The 19839-nt window shown below is 41.8% G+C and overlaps 2 protein-coding genes across 2 annotated transcripts in view; both read left to right on the forward strand.

Moving 5' to 3' along the window:
* LOC111142939 (fibronectin type III domain containing 7) overlaps positions 1–10926 on the forward strand; it is a 37029-nt gene extending 26103 nt beyond the window's left edge. Inside the window, exons 11-12 of the mRNA XM_022496299.1 lie at positions 1734–1763; positions 10619–10926. Of these exons, the coding sequence (XP_022352007.1) occupies positions 1734–1763; positions 10619–10926 (338 nt within the window). The remainder of the gene's footprint in view (positions 1–1733; positions 1764–10618) is intronic.
* LOC111143276 (syntaxin binding protein 3) overlaps positions 10911–19839 on the forward strand; it is a 55952-nt gene continuing 47023 nt past the window's right edge. Inside the window, exon 1 of the mRNA XM_022496904.1 lies at positions 10911–11025. Coding sequence (XP_022352612.1) covers positions 10977–11025 — 49 coding nt within the window. The 5' untranslated portion in view covers positions 10911–10976. The remainder of the gene's footprint in view (positions 11026–19839) is intronic.

A 19839-nucleotide genomic window follows, 5' to 3' on the forward strand; every position in this document is an offset into this window, starting at 1 on the left:
AGGGGCAGAGGGAGAAGTAGACTCCCTGCTGGGCAGGGAGCCTGATGCGGGGCTCAATCCCGGGACCCCAAGGTCATGACCTGAGCCAAAGTCAGCCACTAGACTCACTGAGCCACTCAGGCACCCGTCATGATGGTTTTTAAATCCAACTTCTCTTCTCTCTCTTACACCTACTGCTGTATGATAGGCCCTCACCACTTTCCCCCTACAATACTGCACCAGTCTTGTTTTCCTGAGCTGATGCCAGCCTCTGTACAATTACCAGAGTTGTCATTCCAGGACACTGATCCAACTGTGTTTCTTTAATGCTTCAAAGTCCTCAAAGTGTTCCATTGCCCAATAAGATAAAAGTCAGTACTTTGAGCATGACTTTCAAGGCTCTTCCTAGTTTGTCCGTAGTTGGTCTTCCTACACCTGCATTGTGCAATAGTATTTAATGCAAGCCATATATGAAAAGATTTAAATTCTCTAGGAGCTACATTAAAAAATTAAAAATAGGAGTGCCTGGGTTGCTCAGCTGGTTAAGCATCTGCCTTTGGCTCAGGTCATGATCATTCACACACACCTGCCCTCACCACACACTTACTCCATGCCATAATCATGCTTCTGAGCTGATACAGTACTCTTCTCTTCTGGAATTTCACCTCCACCAAGGGAACTCCACCAGCCACTGTGAAGTCTTCTCCAATTTCTAGAGGCTGATTTAGTTTTCTTGCTCCCTCTTTTATGACCCCTATATCACCCGAATCTTTACCACACCATATGACTGTGAGTTGAAAATGTGTTATATTCCCTAACAAATGGTCATCTCTGGACTCTCGACACGTACCACATAACTATCACCCAATATATTTTAAATTTAAAAAATTACTGAGTTAGTGAGTTTCTGTGTTTGCCTATGATCCTACAGCCAGTATGTTAGCCACCAGAAGTCCTTGTTGGCTAGAGCTCTGATACCCTCTGGTGGGATGCCAGCTCAAGGCTGCAGTCACTCTACTTTAGTAAGGATTGGGCGTCTAGACTCCAGTTAGGGAATCCACTTTTGCTCCATCTCTGTGGTAAAAACCAGGAGTCTGAGGGAAACTTTTTGGTTTTGTTTTTTGGGTTTCTTTTTTTCAATATCAGTGATATTGATCAGTGCCTTCCTTTGATAATTAGGACAATACTGTAAATGATACTAATGACTAATATTTATTGAGCGTATGTGCCCAGCATTATCCTAAGGGCTTTGCATATACTAACTCAATTGGTCCCTGTAACAACTTTATGAGGTTGGCGTTCTAATTCTTACCACTTTACAGATAAACTAAAACACAGAAAAGTGAAGTGACTTGCCCAGGGTCCTACTGCTAGTAGCTATCTCCTCTTATCACTCAAGCCTGTTCTTATTCATTCTTTGGTTGACTAGCCCATTATTCTTTCTTTCTTTTTTTTTTTTAATTTTATTTATTTATTTGACAGAGATCACAAGTAGGCAGAGAGGCAGGCAGAAAGAGAGGGGGAAGCGGGCTCCCTGCTGAGCAGAGAGCCGGATGTGGGGCCCGATCCCAAGACCCTGAGATCATGACCTGAGCCGAAGGCAGAGACTTTAACCCACTGAGCCACCCAGGTGCCCCTAGCCCATTATTCTCTAAGTTATATCTTCACTATCTTTTTTTTTTTTTTTAATGTCTTCACTATCTTGAATATATCAGTTAATATATTTTAAATGCTTTTGTTGTTATTCATTACAGTAACCTGCTCCGGAAGTACGCTTGGAATGGGTAAGTCATTTTTCTCATGGATAAAACAAAATTTTTTTTGTTGCTCTTTTGGGTGTCATAATGAAGTAGGGATCAAAGCTGACTCTTTCTGTGATGTGAGAGGTTCTTGGCTTCCCCTCCCACAACCTTTTCTGCCTTGTTAGAATGCCTCCCCTCAGATTCCACCGGTTGAGACAAATTCCTTTGCATTCGGAAATCGTTTCATCCTCCTAGGGTCCCACAGGAAAATGGAAATAGGGTTCAGTAGAGGTAGCAGCTTCATCCTTCACTTCTGAGACTGGTTCCCAGCCCTGCTGGACAGTGAGTCACCTCGAGAACTTAAAAGTAACTGATGCCTGGGCTTTATCCCCACAAAAGCTGATTTAATTGGTCTGGGATAAGTCTGGGCATTGGTATTTTTCAAAGCTCCTTAGGTGATTCTAAAGCAGAGCCAAGCCCAAGAACTACAGCTTTCAAGCAGACCTTCTCAAACTTTATGTTGCATACAAATCCCCTGGGGCCTTGTTAAAACCAGGTTCTGATTTGGTGTGTGTGGGAGGATCTGAGACTTTGTACTTTAATAAGGCCCAGGTGATGCCAGTGACATCAACACTGCATGTCTGACCAAGCCTGTAGCAGCCAGGTGTTAGAGGGAATCTGCTAACAGCCCAGAAAAGGCCAATACATCTGCTTCCAGTTTGCAAGGGTGGATATGCCCAGTGGAGGAAACGTGGGTTGCTAAAGGGAAGTTGGACAAAGGATAACCCTCACCACCTCCTTGGCTGTGCTCAGGACTGATCTTGGCTAGGAGACTACTAGCTGCACATGGAGGCTACTCTTGGAAAGGCTGCAGGGATGACCACAGAGCTGTGAGTGCTGACCCAGTGAGTAGCACGGGTCGCTTCACAAGGAATTGCTGCCATGCCTTCTAGGCACCTGCTTGGTTCGGGGCTTTGGGGAAACCCCCAGGAAATACTATTAACCCCAAACTACAGACGGGGTAGACACACACACAGCCACTTGCCCAGTCAGACATAGCTGACCTCAGAGGGTAGGAGTGGAAATGAAGTCTTCCTATCAGCAAACTCCCCAGAAGAGCCTCCCAGTTTGGACCAGCTCCCCATCCAACATTTCCTTCCACTGGCAGGAACTGGGTGTGGAGTTTCTTTCCACTGCCTGTTCTGTTTCCTTTCCTGATCCGTTGCTTCTCAGAGGACAGCAGGACACATGCTTTCCATTTCTTGTCCACCACAGGTCTGAAATAAGCAGAAGCCCCGTTCATTTTTAAAAGGTTTTTGTTTCCAGCAACTATTGGGAAGCCAGCCTAGCTGATTAAAAACAAACTAAGGAAACTTCTAAATTATAAAACATTACTTTGAAAAACTCCCAGAGGACTCATGACCGCCAGCCCTGGTCTTCAGTGAAAAATGTACACAGGCCTGGGTCTGCATTTTTGGAAACTATGTCCAGTATTAGAACAGTATTCAACCAGGTTTCCCCTGAGCCCCAGAGGGGTAAGAGAAGTGACTTGGGGGTCCCTGGCAGGAGGCGAGTGGTGTGTTATGGAGGCCATCCCTAAGATTTTGTTAAAGACAGAGTTGAAAGTCTTTAAAAAAAAAAAATGCTTGAAAACCATCACTCATAGACTTTGCTACTCATCAGCATCACCAGGAAGCTTGCTCAAAATGTATAGTCTCAGGGAGCATCTGGCTGGCTCAGTCAGTAGAGCATGTGACTCTTGACCTCACGGGTTGTGAGTTCAAGCCCCACTTTGGGTGTAGAGATTAGTTTAAAAAAAAAAAAATCTTCTGAAGGAATGTTTTATAAATGAACAATCCTAGGCCCCACTCTGATTTATTAAACCCTTGGGTGATTCATATGCATTTTCAAATTTTAGAAACACTGCTTAGGTATTAATTCTCAAGCTTTGATGTATATCAGAATCTCCTGCAGAGCTAATAAGGAATGTAGAGGGGTGCCTGGCTGGCTCAGTTGTTAGAGCATGTGACTCTCAATCTTGGGGTCCTAAGTTTGAGCCCCATGCTGGGTATAGAGATTACTTTTTAAAATGTAGATGCCCAGGCCTGTAGAGGTGGGATAGGGCCTGGGTCTCTGTATTTCTTTCAGGTTCCCAGTGATATTGATACTTTGAGGTTTGAACAGTACCAGTACCACTCTAGGTCACTACTCTTCCCTTCCTCTGTCCCTCTGGGCTGCCCCTAACCCTCACTTCTCCATTCTTTATCAAGGTTGACCCTCTCTTTAAGTACATCCTGCAAGACTCTCAGAAATAAGAGTAAGCCAGATCATTTGAGAGTTTCCACATCATATGGAATTCATTATATCTAGGGAAGAATTCAAAACTGTTGTTTCCAGCTTTAGCATTTCTCCTCCATATACATGGGATTGATCCAATTAGGTCTCTGGGTGACATGGGGCCCCCGGACACAGCAAGGAAAGTCTTGGGAATCTCATTGGTCTAAGACTTTTTTTTTTTTTTTTTGAAAGATTTTATTTATTTATTTGACAGAGAGAGAGAGAGCCATAGAGGGAACACAAGCAGGGGGAGAGGCAGAGGGAGAAGCAAACTCTCCACTGAGCAGGGATCCCCATGTGGGGCTCGATCCCAGGACCCTGGGATCATGACCTGAGCCAAAGGCAGATGCTTAATGACTGAGCCACCCAGGCACCCCTGGTCTAAGACTTTTGATCTTCCTTGGCTCCTGGACTATCCTAAAGCTTTTCAACAGCATGAATGGATTAAGAGAGATCTGGGTTCAAATCTCTCTGCTATCACTTATGCTTACACAAGGTGCTTCAACCCTCCCTCAGCCTAGGTTTCCTGAAAATTGGAATAATCAACTCATCAAATGTTATGAGGATTAAATGAGAGGTAAACTGTGGGGCACAATGACAGGCCCATAGAAAGCACTTAATAAATGGTAGTTATTATTAATTTGGATCCATTTAAGCTCATCTCATGCTCTACTATGTGCCAGTTATTAACCTTTTAGTTTGCTACTTCTTTTTTTTTTTTTAGAGATTTTATTTATTTATTTGACAGAGAGAATGATCACAAGTAGGCAGAGAGGCAGGCAGAGAGAGAGGAGAAGCAGGCTCCCTGCCGAGCAGAGAGCCCGATGCAGGACTCGATCCCAGGACTCTGGGATCATGACCTGAGCTGGAGGCAGAGGCTTTAACCCACTGAGCCACCCAGGCACCCCCATAGTTTGCTACTTCTAAATAAGATACTTTCATTGTAACTTCAGTCCTCATAATACCCTAACTCAGTGGTTCTCAAAGCCTGGTCCCAGAGCCAACAGCATGAATGACATCTGGGAACCTCTTAGAAATGCAGTTTGTGGGGCTCCACCATAGACCTGATGAGTGGTGAGTCAGAAATTCCAGGCCTAGGGCCCAGCAACCTTTGTTTTAACATAAGGCCTCTGAGTGATGCTGAGTCACGTTAAAGTTTGAGAACCACAGCCCTAAATCAAAGATGCTACTATGATGCTGGAAATTTGATTCAGGTTGGAAGAGAAGGGGAAAACCATCTATCTGAGGCAAGGGTGCTCTAACAGGAGGTAGCCTGACATCACTCCATAGAGACATTCTTTGTCCTCAACATCCACCCTCACCTGTACTTTCAGGGGAATTTTCCTGCCCAAAACTCCCTCAGCAGTTAAATGGGTTTATTATGTTGTCCTGACACAGCCCCCTGGTTCAGTAAAACATGGGAGCTGTCTGAGAACATAGCAACTTGGCCTGTGGTAGAGAAGAAAGTTCTTTGTCCTGAGTGGGCAGTCTGAGCTCTGAGAGCCTGTGGGTGGGGTCATTTCCCAAAGCAACCTGGTGAGTCGGAACCTACTTCTCAGTTTCTTCTAGCCATTTGAACAGTTCAGATTGTCTTAATTTCCTGTTTTCTTGCCATGAAGTACTACAAAAATAGCAATTCAAATCAAAACACTAAGCTAACTCTCAGAGACATTTGGGAGCTTTTTAGTTTAAGAAACTGTCTGTGTATTTAATGTATCTGTGGCTTCTTCCCTTCCTTGCCCTTTCAGTGATTTACAGAGGGAAAAGAAATGCAGAATGATACAGTGAGCCACGGATAAAAACAGAGGCTTAACCTAGTGAGTAACTTAAATTGAAATAGTATGAGTTGAAGGCAAAGTTTTTTTTGGCTTTGTTTGAAAAAAATTCTTCCCATATTTTTTGCAGGGTTGACTCCCTTGTTAGTGTGATAGAGGTGGAAAAGCTCTGCTAGAATATGAAAATGCCTCTAGGGTAGGATAAGCTCTCTTGGCCTCTGGAAGGACAACTCTGACTCCACCACCTGAAGGCAAGCAAGGTCAGGTGAGTCCTCACCTGCACAGGAGTTCAAGATCTGCTGTGAGGAGGACTCAGTAGAGAAAAAAATCCAGAAAGTGCTCTGAAAGACTGCCACAGTGAGTTCACACACTGGGAAAGTTCTGGAAATGTAAAAGGTCTGCTTCACAGAAACGGCCTCTGAGATTTTGTAGCCAAACACTACACAGACTTCAACACATCCACTTCATAGCTATTTCATGGACACCAGCGCTTGCCACGCAGCACTCTTGCCATTCAAGGGCTGCAAATGTTCACTCCCCGAGAGCTTGAAATCCACCATGCAGAGACACTGCTCATCTCAAGACAGACCTCCAGCAGGACCTTGCCATAGGTTGGAGAGCCGCATCTTCCAGGGCAGCCTGTAGTAACGAACACCCTCATCTCAAGTTAGGAGGAAGCCAAGCTGCTTGTAGTGTTGGCCATCCCAGAGCATCCCGTGATGTTACCTCTGTGTGAGCATCTGCACAGGCAGAGCAGCTGGCCTGTTGCTGGAAAGATTGTAAGCAAGGTTGTGACTGAACAAAGACTTCGATGGAGGGACAGTCAAGGCAAAGCCTTCCTCAGTTGCAGACTGACATGCACACACGTTTTGTGGGGAGGACTGTCAATCTTGTTGGTCACATCCCCCACTCACACTGCACTATATTCATCTTTGGAGAGGAAAGACAATGATATATAAACCTATCGTACCTAGAAAAATGTGTGTCCTTTGAGGGCTTATTAAAAAATAGTATGAGTAGGGGCACCGGGGTGGTTCAGCCAGTTAAGCATCTACCTTTAGCTCAGGTCATGATCCCAGGGTCCTGGGATTGAGCCCCACATTGGGCTCCCTGCTCAGCGGGAAGCCTGCTTCTCCCTCTCCCTGTGCTGCTCTCCCTGCTTGTGTGCATACACTCTCTCCATCCAATAAATAAAGAAAATCTTAAAAAAAAAAAACAGTGTGAGTAGGAAAAGCGGAGTTTGTTGCATCAGAGAGTACCACAGAGGAGGGCTGAGTTTAATGCACTTTTGTTCTTAAACACGAGTATATGGACAGGAGATGGACTAGGTGCGTGTACGTCACTTGGAGAACTCATTGCTTAGTAAGGATTTCCAGACATCACCTCTGGAGATTCTAATTCAGTACATCTGGGACCAGGCTTGGGAATCTATAGTTTTAACAAACTCACCAAGTGACATATAGCCAGGTTTGAGAAACTTAGAAGGTTTGCCTTGGTGAGCTCTTCCCAAAATTCAGTGATAGGAGGCTAAGAAGTGTTAAAAGATAAACTGAGGCATATTAAACATTTTAAGAGTTTGAGCCAAACCCGATTCTAATTTAGTAGCACCAAACCAGAAGTGGTTAGGAGCACTCCACTGACAGAATCTCAAGGAAAGACTTTCATAGAGAAGAGATAGAAGCAAAGCAAGAATATTATTTGATTGGCTATAGCTTAAGTGGTTTCCATATTTGGGAAAACCTAATTGGCTGTTTGATTGATTGTCTTTAGATTTTGATGTCTTTTTTTTTTAAGATTTTATTTATTTATTCAAAAGAGAGAGATCAGAAGTAGGCAGAGAGGCAGAGGGAGGGAGGGGAAACAGGCACCCCACTGAGCAGAGAGCCTGATGTGGGGCTTGATTCCAGGACCCCGAGATCATGATCCAAGCCGAAGGCAGATGCCCAACCAACTGAACCACCCAGGCACCCCTGATTTCTTTTTTTCTTGAGATTTTATATATTTATTTGATAGAAAGACTGCACATAGGCAAACACAAGGAGGGAGAGAGGGAGAAACACAAGGAGGGAGATTCTCCCTGTTGTGCAGGGAGCCCGACACGGGGCTTGATCCCAGGATCCTCATGACCTGAGCTGAGAGCAGATGCTTAACCGACTGAGCCACTCAAGTGTCCCAGATTTTGATTTCTTTGAGACATGTATAGGCTTAGGTTTGGTTTGCTTACACAGGCTGCTAAGGCATTAGTACCACCTCAGTTTAATAGCCTCCTTGTTTAACAGAAGGCAGAGGGGGTTGGCATGTGAGGAACGATTGGTGAGATGATCTGGAGGTGTCTGTGGGTTTCAGAGTGGGTCCATGCTGTGTGAGGGCAACCATGTTCTGGGCTGTGGTGGAAGGCTCATGTGAGACTGTGTGCTGAGCCCACTTGCCAGCAGGGTGTTCTCTCCATATAGAGCTGTGTCCATGGCTGACTGGAATGGCCACAGAGCCAAGGGCTAAGGCCAAATGAAGGTAAGAATCCCTGGTTCTAGGACATTAGGGATCTGGGACCAGTACACCTAAATCTTATGAATACCAGGACACGGAAAAGGAAATGGCCATCTACTTTACTGAGGCATCTGAGGCTGGGCTATTTTGGTCAGAATTCTACAGAAGACAAGATGGTCCACATTGGGTGAATTTATATAAAACCAAAACATGGGTGTAGCACATACCATGTGCTTCTAGGTGCTTTCCACATACTCAGTTCATTCTCAGAACAACCTTATGAGCTAGATAACATTAGTCTTTTATACAGACAAGGAATATAAGACTCAGGTCAAGTAACTCACTCATGTTTACACAGCTAACCAGTTGAAACACAAATTATCACGGGGCCACATAAATATGCAGCATTGATGAGACCTACTAATCCATGATATTTTTTGGAGACTATTTCTCTGGATTATCATGATTAAGTGACCAGTTATTAAGGAAGAAGACCTGGAAATAAGATGGTGAGTTAGTGAGTTGCCCTAACTCAAGAGCTTTTATGTTCAGCCCTTGTTATTTTTATTATTTTTCTTCTTTCAAATTCTTTCAAAACATCATACACAGATGTTTCACCTCTGACCAGTGTTGTTGGATTTTACCCCGCATTCTGCCTTGTCATGTTCAGGAGACTCAAATTCCTTGTTCAATTTGCCTAGGCAAACAAACTAGGAAAGACAGATAGCTCAGGGAGCTTATATAAAATTGGGGGAGCGAGGAAGGTTATACAATACAGTACAACAGAAAAGGCAATCATCTTGGAGCCATTCTGAGGGCTTACATGATTTATTTAACTTCTGAATCTCAGTTTTCACATCTGTAAAATGCCAATAAGTGCTTTCATCTTATTGGGCTGTGTGAGGTTTTATCATATTTGTAACACATAAATGCAATGAAACTGAGGTGTTTGAAGTCACACTGCTACTAAGAGGCAGAGCCAGGATTTTAGGCTAAGGCACACATTTGTTCCACTGTAACACTCTGCCACCTTGGAATGTAGCCTTCAGGGGCATGAGCTACAGCTGTATCCCATGTGATCCAAGTCAAACTTCCAACCCCAGAGGGCCTTTCTGTGTCATTCCCTGGCACCTGGAGACACTTCACCCACCTCACTTCTCTGTTTTGGTTTGACTCTCTAGGGCAAGAAGCTCCATTTCAAAAGGGTGAGTTTGCACTGTCATGTCTTTCTCTCATGGCTTGAGGCTCCACCTCCTATACTCAGCAGATTCTGATTTTCAATTGAAAAGGGAGAGGGAAATGATGTGTTCATTTGTTTAAGATCCTGAGCAACTGAGTCCATTTAAAGTAGGTTTAAAAGAGGCCAGGGTTCCAGCTTCCATTCCCATATAAGCCATGAACGGAAAAACCATTAACGCCACAGGGTGTGCTTGAACCCATTTTATGGCTGCTTTTATTCTTCATTCTCCTTTTCTCTCCTACAGAGCATATATTGCAAATTATCCCATAGACTACTCTACTGCTTTCTGTGTAACTTATGCCTTATCCTAGTCCCCACTCTACCACAAGCAGAGTATGTTTCCTTGTCTTTAAGGGTTGCTTTGAGGATCAATGAGATAATCCACTTACCATGATCCCTTGCGTATAATAGCACTCAGTAAATATTAGCCATTATTATTACGAGTATAGTAACTAACCATTTCCACTTTCCTATTAAGACTATTGGTTCTTTGCAAATCTGCAGGAAAGTCTACTTCCTGACAATGTATATGATTGTTATGTCACAGATGGGGCTCTCAGCAACTAAACTGACTTATTTTGTGATTGATTACTTTGATTTCACCTCCAAAGCACCCTCTCAGGAAATAGCTCTCTGCCAAAAATTTCTTTAAGAGAAATTTCGTAACTGTCGAGAGAGCACACACCCACGCGCAAAAGCAGGGGCAGCAGGACTCTATCCCAGAACCCTAAGATCATGACCTGAGCCTAAGGCAGAGGCTTAATCCACTGAGCCACCCAGCATCCCAAGACATTCATTTTTTCAATCAACTTTTGACTACCTTCAACATGCCAATAATGGAGGTCTCAAAGGAGATTTAAAATTCTTCGGAAGTGGGTTTTTCATTTATTTGAGTACCCTGGAAGTCTTGCATAGTTAGGGACACACTGGAGGGGACCTCAGAGTTCTACACAATTATTACGTCCTTGAAAAATGAATAAAATAAGTAAGGGATAAATTTTCTATTCGGTAGTTGAGCTGTCTATTGAGTGAAGTGTATTATGAATTGCTTCGCGAAGTGGAGACTTCTTTTGCAAAGAGACGGAAGTACTTCTTCAACTACTGTATGCGTGAATTCGGAATTTCTTACATCGCCTTATCTCTCAACCCACAGGAACAATTTTGCTTTTTGACCTCAAAGGTCGATGAATTTCTGCTAATGGAGACTCCCGTTAGGGGGCGCACTACTGCCCCAGCCGATTCCACCCTCACTGCGCAGCCTCGGTCCAGGAGTGGGAGGGAATCCCCTTGCAGTCGCGCGTGCCGACACCGGAGGGCGCGGCCAGTCAGTGGGGGCCGGGCCACAGAGCTGCTTTCGCCCTGGTAAAGTAGGTTGCGAGGCGGAGGCGGCCGCCGCTCTTCTACAGTGTTGGGAAGATGGCGCCGCCGGTGACGGAACGGGGGCTGAAGAGCGTCGTGTGGCAGAGTGAGTGCGGTGGGGCAGGGGCTGAGCGTGGGAAGGCCAGGAGGCCGCTACACTTGGCCTTGCTTTCCTGCCCCGGACCAGCAGTCTCTTAGGGAGCCGCCGCGGGCACTTGTTGCTTTGGGACCAGCGTCCCTGCTAGGACTTTTTCCTGCTTTCCTTCCTACCCCTATTTCTTGCCAGCACCAGAATGGGCGGGGTGCGGGAGCGAGTGGCCTTCTCCCTCTCATGGGGCACCGCCTCGCCTCGGCCTCGCTTTGGCCCCGAAGCCTTGCCCTGGGTGAGCGGCCCCCAGCCTGGCTTTTTCTCGCGCGGCCCTTGTGCCTATCCTCGGCGGGGCTCCCAGCGCTCCTCTGCTACCCCCGGAGCCCCACCAGTCGGTGATGTCTCTCCACCCGGGACAATCTGCACTGTGTTTCTGTAATCCGCCCCTCCCCTTCTCCCCACACTTGTTTCCAAAGACTGCTTATTCGGCATCTTCGTTTTAGTACCAAGCAGGGTTTTAGAACTACACTTTTCGGTCCTCTAAAAGAAAAATAAAACCTTTCTGTAAATAGACCCTTCTTCCGTATTCCTAGAGGAGCCCACTTTCTAAAGAGTTCTGGAGAAGGAACAATTTGAATGATTAAATCTCGGAGCAAAAGCTGCACCTTCTCTCTCTACACTCTCTGGGCCACTCCCTGCTCTTCCGACTGTACTACTGCTTGTTAGGTACTGATGTTCTGCTCTTCTGCCTTATCATCTACGATTTCATAAAAATCACTCCAAAGCTAGGTCTGACAGGTTAGAGAAGGAATAAAACCAGAAAACAGGAAGAACCATCATTGTTTGGCTTGTGAGTTCAAATTAATTATGGCCTAGTAATGGAAAAGGAGTAACATCTAATTAGTATTTCTGACTCTGGTTTGTTAAGCAAAGGATAGAAATGACTTAACAAAATTATGGGAGTTACAGAGTTCCTTGTATAAAATTAAAACTCCAAATCAGTAACTGGCATATTGCTGAACATACTAGATACTTAAAACGACTGTATAAATAGATGGGGGAAACTAAGTTATGATAACATGTTTTTTAAAATTTGATAATTATAAGGTTGGCATTCTGTTTTTTAAGATTTGCATGGGTGACTTAAGATTTGGTACTATTTTTCAATGACAGTGGTATGTAAGTGCATATACATGAAAGTGGTAGTGAATTGCATTGTAAAAATAATTGCCAAGCTATATATGATCTTTAACATCAGCTTTTATAAGAAAAAACAGTTAATGACAGTAACATCCGTTTTGATAGTGTGGAAACTGGGCAAGAGGTAGAGTTTAGAGATAACAAAATTTCCGTCTAGTGCTGTTAACTTGAGGTTGCACCAGGATGTAAGATGGAGTGCAAGATAAGATGGGAGACTGAAAGGAAGGAAAGAAATGTCAGGGTTAAAAAACAATTATTTGAATCTTTGTGTAAATAGAAACATAACTAAAAAACAAGATGACATTCATTCAACATATAGAGAGTAAAGTAGAAAAAGAGAGAGACCGAAGAGGGACTCTGAGTTCTGTTAGCAAAAGAGAATAGAGTCTGTAAGAAATGATGAAGGAATCTCCTAAGAGGTAGGAGAATCCTACTCTTTTGGTTTTGCTAGATTGATCTAGCTAGATTTGCTAGTTGCGTCATGGTAGAAAGCTAAATAACCTTCAAATTACCCAAAATGTAGGGAGAAGGAAACTAATATTTCTTGAAGATTTATTCTGTGCCAGGCATTATTTTTTACATCTATTAAAATTTGGTAAGAATGATTATCTTTATTTCATAGATGTTAAAATACATACATATCTTTATTTCATAGATACTAAAATATTATCATAGCTGTATCATATTATCATAGCGGTATTATTTATAATAGCCAAAATAATCAACCCAAATACCTATGGATTGATGAGTAGATAAATAATAAGCGGTATGTCCCTACAACAAACTATTAATAAAAAGAAATGAACTACTGATAGATGCTACAGTATTGATGAATCTTGAAAAAGTTGTGCCAGATGAAAGAAGCCATTCACAAATAACCACATGTTGTATGACTCTGTTTACGTTAAATGTCCAAAATTGGAGACAGAAAGTAGATTAGCAGTTGTGTACATCTGGGGGGAGGAGAAGATGGCGTGATTCAGGGATAATGGCTAAGGGGAGGGTTTCCTTTTGGAGTAATGAAAAGGTTATAAAATTGATTATGGTGGTGGATGCCCAACTCTGAATATACTGAAAGCTGTTTAATTGTACACCTTGGGTGAATTGTATGGTACGCAAATTACATCTCAATAAAGCTCTTTTTAGATACCTGATAGAGCTATTAAATATAGATTTAGTATTCACACCCAGATCCTCTGGCTGCAGAGTTAACATGTCATGTGTCTGTGAATTTCTGTAGTGTTTAATTTAAACCTTAGTTCAGAGCCTTATCTCATGCCCAGTTTATTGCTGTAGCCTCCGCCTCCTTACTAACCCTCCAAGCCCTTGCTCGTAGCCTAACTGGCCAATAGCTGCCAGAATAATTTTCTTGTTACAGTGCAGTGCTGTGATCATGCTGATCTCCTGTTTGAAGACCTGCGGAGAGAGCCCCTCCAGTTGTCTAGAAATGATTTCAAATACTTAGTCTGCTTTTGAAGACTTATAACCTGACCTTAACCTACCTTATTTTCTACCTTTTCTTTGTATGATCTTGATGTTCAACTAGTCTGTACTGTTGAGTCTTCTTGAAATCTTCTCCATCTTTACGCCAATTTCTGTTCAGAATGCTTCCTTTATGCCTGTTCTTCACCTGTCCAAATTTTAGCTAGCCTTTAAATCTTGGCTCAAATGGGGCTACTATCTCCATAGTGGCTTCTTATTTTAACCCAGCCTCTTACATTTCTGTAGCATTTGAAGTATCCTTCTCAAATGTCACTTTTCACTACTGCCTAATGTGTCTTGATAAGCTTTTTATTTTATTTTTTTTGTATTTTTTTAAATTTATTTTCAGCGTAACAGTATTCATTGTTTTTGCACCACACCCAGTGCTCCATGCAATCTGTGCCCTCTCCAATACCCACCACCTGGTTCCCCCAACCTCCCAACCCCAGCCCCTTCAAGACCCTGAAGTTGTTTTTCAGAGTCCATAGTCTCTCATGGTTCACCTCTCCTTCCAATTTCCCTCAACCCCCTTCTCCTCTCCATCTCCCCTTGTCCTCCATGCTATTTGTTATGCTCCACAAATAAGTGAAACCATATGATAATTGACTCTCTCTGCTTGACTTATTTCACTCAGCATAATCTCTTCCAGTACCATCCATGTTGCTACAAAAGTTGGGTATTCATCCTTTCTGATGGAATTCCTTTTTTTTTTTTTTTTTAAGATTTTATTTATTTATTTGACACGAGAGAGAGATCACAAGTAGGCAGAGAGAGAGAAGGGGAATCGGGCTCTCTGCTCTGCAGATGCAGTGCTTGATTCAGGGCTCAATCCTAGGACCCTGAGATAATGACCTGAGCTGAAGGCAGAGGCTTAATCCACTGAGCCACCCAGGTGCCCCTTAAAAACACTTTTTTTAAAAAAAGCTTTACTATTTTGAGTGCAAAGGCTATATTTATTTGCAAAACTAATTTCCATACCTAAAATCAGCATAAGTTTCTAGTGGTTGGTATTGCTCAATTGCCACTTTTTGCTATAGGAAAGCACTAGCAAAAAAAAAAAAAAAAAAAAAAAAAATCACTGATGAAAGGTTTTAAATAAAAATTTGATAAATCAATTTAAAAAATAAAGCAACAAAACAAAGCAAGCTCAAGCCACCTGTGGCTTTTTTTTTTCCTCATTGCAGTCTTTTTTTCTTGTCTGTAAGTAGTAGTCTGATGTCTGTGATTCTTAGCACATGTTTTATAGGAAATGTTAAGAGAAAGTTGCTCTAGAAAAATTACAGATAAAAGTAATCAGAATGTATTTAAGGCAGTCTTTTATAAGTTTAATCATAAGCTTTTCTCCTTTTTCACATTTTCCTTTTTTTAGTCCTTATATTAAAAAATGTGACTCATGGGGCGCCTGAGTGGCTCAGTGGGTTAAGCCTCTGCCTTCGGCTCAGGTCATGATCTCAGGGTCCTGGGATCAAGTCCCACATCGGGCTCTCTGCTCAGCAGGGAGCCTGCTTCCCCTTCTCTCTCTGCCTGCCTCACTGCCTACTTGTGATCTCCCTCTCTCTGTCAAATAAATAAAAAAATTAAAAAAAAAAATGTGACTCATTTTTTTTAATTTTTAATTTTTTATTAACATATAATGTATTATTAGCCCCAGGGGTACAGGTCTGTGAATCACCAGGTGTGATTCATTTTTTTAAGTACCTAACATCAACATGGCATTTTCCATGCTATTTCATAATCTTTGCTATTAACATTTTTAAGTGTCTAAATACCTTGATGTGGCAGAACAATTTTGGTAGCAGAAGATTGTCCCAGCCTCCCTCTCCAGATACAACCACTCTTAGGTTTCTTACAAATTCTTCTACAAGTTTTCCATTCAAATATAATCACATATAAAATATATTTTTGCTTTAATCAATTATTTTTGTTTTATGTATTTTTTCATTCTGGTCATTTTAACTTTATCTTGTCAAGCAAAATTTTATTTTAATTTTTGGATATTTGCACAGTCATGTATTTTTTAAAATCAGTATTAATTGAGTATCTATGCTGCACACTATCTTAAGTGCATATATATCTTGGCTTCCTGGAATTCACAGTTCAATGGGAGGTGATGACACACAAGTAGCACGTGCTGTATTAGCAATGCAAAATGTTTCATGAAAGAACAGAAAAAAAAGGAATCATTGCCCTTCTGGAAGTGGATCAAGGAGGACTCCAGAGAGGAAGGGCAATTGAAATGTGGTAGGATTTTGCCAGACAGAGGGAAATCTGAGCCAGGGCCCAATACTAAAAGTACAGTTTTTATGGGAGAGGCAACAATTCCTTTTGAATATGGAGTATTTATTGCAAGTAATAGGGTGATGAAGACCAAAAGGTAGGTTGGAGCTAAATAGTTTAGACATTAGGCAGTGAGGAATCATTAAAAAGGAAGGTTTTTTTTCCTCTTTTGGATATCAGTCATTAGCAAAAAAAAATCAGTGTCTAGCATTTTTGAGATTCTGTTGGAACAATGCTGAAAGGAAGTTTTCTTGTTTCTGTTTTGAAGGGAAATAACTAAGATTTCATTAAGCATATAGTTAAGTGTGCTAATGCTAAATTGACAGCTGAATGGATTTTTATCCATGTAACTGCCACCCAGATCAAGATACAAAATGCTTCCAAGTACCCCATAACTCTTCCCAGTCCAAATCCTACCCTCTTCTCCAGAATAACTACTTTACTATTCTGACTTGTATTACCATTAAATAATTTTGTAACAGTAGCTTTTTATCTTCACACCTTTATGTTTAAGAGAGAAACCCAACAGACCTTACATTATTAAGTATTTTCTTTACAGAAATACAGAATTTACTAAGTCCCTGCCTAGAAATATTAGTGCTTTAATAGTTGCCTTTGTATACATTTAGTTGGTCTTAAAGTAGTCCTCAGTTTTCATATATTCTACTTTCATACAATTTTTAAACAGTGTGCCTTAAGCCCTAATTGGTTTTTCCGATGTGCAGTTTAGTCTGTTCATTCAACTGACTAATAATGAGTATTGCATTTGTTCCTGCCCCGGGCTCCTGGATTTACCTTTATAAAGATTCTTACCTGAGATGCCCAGGTGGATCAGTCAGTTAAGCATCTGACTCTTGAACTCAGCTCATTCAGGTCTACATCTGAGGGACTTGAGTTTAAGCCCTGTGTTCGGCTCCATACTGGGCCTGGAGCCTACTTTAAAAAAAAAAAGATTCTTACCTATTCACTAAATAACTTGGGCCACAGTTCAGCAGAATCTGTTGGAATCCTAATTGGGAATTAGTAACATGTATAAAAGTTTTTTGAGAATGTACATTTCTTTATGGTCCCACAAGTTTGCTTTTGACTCTTTTTGATTTTTCAAACACATTGTCATTATGCATTACTTATAAAAGACTGGTTTATTATTTCTTCTCATTGGACTAAGAGTTGGGAAACTTGATTTTCATTCCAGATTATATTTAACTTTCAGAGCTTAAAGAATGAAGAGTTTGGACTACACGTTCTTTAAGATTTTTCAGCTTAAATTCTTTATGATTTTGTTTTTTAGATCTTCACTTTGTTATATTTTCTTTATTTCTGTTTGCATTCCTTTTTTTTGGTTTGTTTTTAAGATTTATTTTTTTGGGGTGCCTGGGTGGCTCAGTCATTAAGCATCTGCCTTTGGCTCAGGTCATGATCTGGGATCGAGCTCCGCATCGGGCTCCCTGCCTGGTGGGAAGCCTGCTTCTCCCTCTCCCACTCCCCCTGCTTGTGTTCCCTCTCTTGCTGTGATTCACTCACTGTCCAAAAAAAAAAAAAGATTTATTTATTTATTTGTCAGAGAGAGAAAGAGCAAGAGTATGTGCACACAAGCAGGGGGAGCAATAGGTAGGGGGAGAAGCAGGCTTCCCACATGAGCAGGGAGCCCCATGTGGACTCTATCCTGAACCCAGGATCATGACCTGAGCCAAAGGCAGACAGACATTTTTTTTTTTTAAAGATTTTATTTATTTATTTGACAGAGAAATCACAAGTAGGCAGAGAGGAGGCAGGCGGAGAGAGGGGGGAAGCAGGCTCCCCGCAGAGCAGAGAGCCCGACGCCGGGCTCCATCCCAGGACCCCGAGACCACGACCTGAGCCAAAGGCAGAGGCCTAACCCACTGAGCCACCTAGGCGCCCCGGCAGACAGACGTTTAACTAACTGAGCCACCCAGCTGTCCTGTCCACTTGGATTCCTCATAGTTTTCTCTTATCCCATAGTTTTTCTTTTATGTTGTTTTGTTTAGGTCATAAATATTTAATACTAGGTTTTCATTATTTAATGACATTTTGCAAATCATTTGTGTCTTAAGGCATTTTGCTCTGACATCTGCTTACCATGATTCTTTGCTCCTTGTTTATTTACTTAGGCATGATTTTAGTCCAACGTTAGCAAGTTAAAATGAATTCCATATGTATTAAAGATCTAAAGAATAAAATGTAAAACAGCAAAATGTGGAGAAAATATAGGCTATCATGAGTTAGATTTAAAAAAAAAACAATCGGGGCACCTGGGTGGCTCAGTGGGTTAAAGCCTCTGCCTTCAGCTCAGGTCATGATCCCGGGGTCCTGGGATAGAGCCCCGCATCAGGCTCTCTGCTCAGCAGGGAGCCTGCTTCCTCCTTTCTCTCTGCCTGCCTCTCTGCCTACTTGTGATCTCTGTCAAATAATAAATAAAATCTTAAAAAAAAAAAAACTATCTGGTAACCCACATCCCATTAAAAAAAAAAAAAAACTTAAGTAAAAATTGTAAATCCCTATATGGTAGAAGACACCAGCTAAACTATAAATTAGAAGAAAATACCATGCGTAGGAAGAAAGGGTTAATATATAGAGTATCTGCAAATTGTTAAGGAGAAGATAATGACTCAATAGAGCAATAAAGGATGTAAACAGGTGATTTGAAGTTTGGGACGTTGAATTGATTGTTTTTAGTGGAAATGCAAATCAAGACCAGTTTCTTTCTTTGACCCATCAGACTGATAATCATGCTGTAATTGGGAAGCTTGCTGGTGGGAATGCGAATGGTTAAAAACTTTTGAGAAAGCATTTGGCAACATACAGTAAAATAAGAGACACATATCTTTTGATGCCAACAGTCTCTTACAGAGCCTCACCTTCAGAAATAAAAATAATGGTAAATAAAGATATATGTATAGGGGTACCTGGGTGGTTCATTTGGTTAAGCATCTGACTTTGGCTCGGGTCATAATCTTAGACTTGTGGGATGGATCCCTGAGATGGACTCTGTGCTCACTGGGGAGTGTCCTTGTCCTGTGCCCCTCCCCCCTCTAGTACATGTACTCTCTCTGCCTTCTCTCTCTCTCTCTCTCAAAGTCTTTTTTTTTTTTTTTTAAGATTTTATTTATTTGAGAGAGAGCATGAGAGAAGAGAGAGAAGGAGTACACAGCAGGGGTAGGGGTAGAGGGAGAAGCAGACTCCCTGCCAAGCAGGGAGCCCAATGTGGGAGTCAGTCCCAGGACCCTAAAATCATGACCTGAGCTAAAGGCAGATGCTTAATCAACGGAGATGCCCTCAAATAAATAAAGTCTTAAAAAAAAAAAAAAGATATATGTATAAAGATCTTCATTGCAACATTATAGTGGCAAAAATGAGATAAGATGACTATCTGTCATATAGGAGAATAGTTGAATAAATTATGGTGTGCCTGTAGTAAGGAATGTAATGTAGCTATCAGAAAGAAGTATTTGTTGTTTTTTTTTTTAAGATTTTATTTATTTGAGAGAGAGCATGAGAGAAGAGAGAGAAGGAGTACACAGCAGGGGTAGGGGTAGAGGGAGAAGCAGACTCCCTGCCAAGCAGGGAGCCCAATGTGGGAGTCAGTCCCAGGACCCTAAAATCATGACCTGAGCTAAAGGCAGATGCTTAATCAACGGAGATGCCCTCAAATAAATAAAGTCTTAAAAAAAAAAAAAAGATATATGTATAAAGATCTTCATTGCAACATTATAGTGGCAAAAATGAGATAAGATGACTATCTGTCATATAGGAGAATAGTTGAATAAATTATGGTGTGCCTGTAGTAAGGAATGTAATGTAGCTATCAGAAAGAAGTATTTGTTGTTTTTTTTTTTAAGATTTTATTTATTT

The sequence above is a fragment of the Enhydra lutris genome, unplaced genomic scaffold (assembly GCF_002288905.1).
Source record: "Enhydra lutris kenyoni isolate GAN:26980312 unplaced genomic scaffold, ASM228890v2 scaffoldscaffold9, whole genome shotgun sequence".
Classification (NCBI taxonomy): Eukaryota; Metazoa; Chordata; class Mammalia; order Carnivora; family Mustelidae; genus Enhydra; species Enhydra lutris.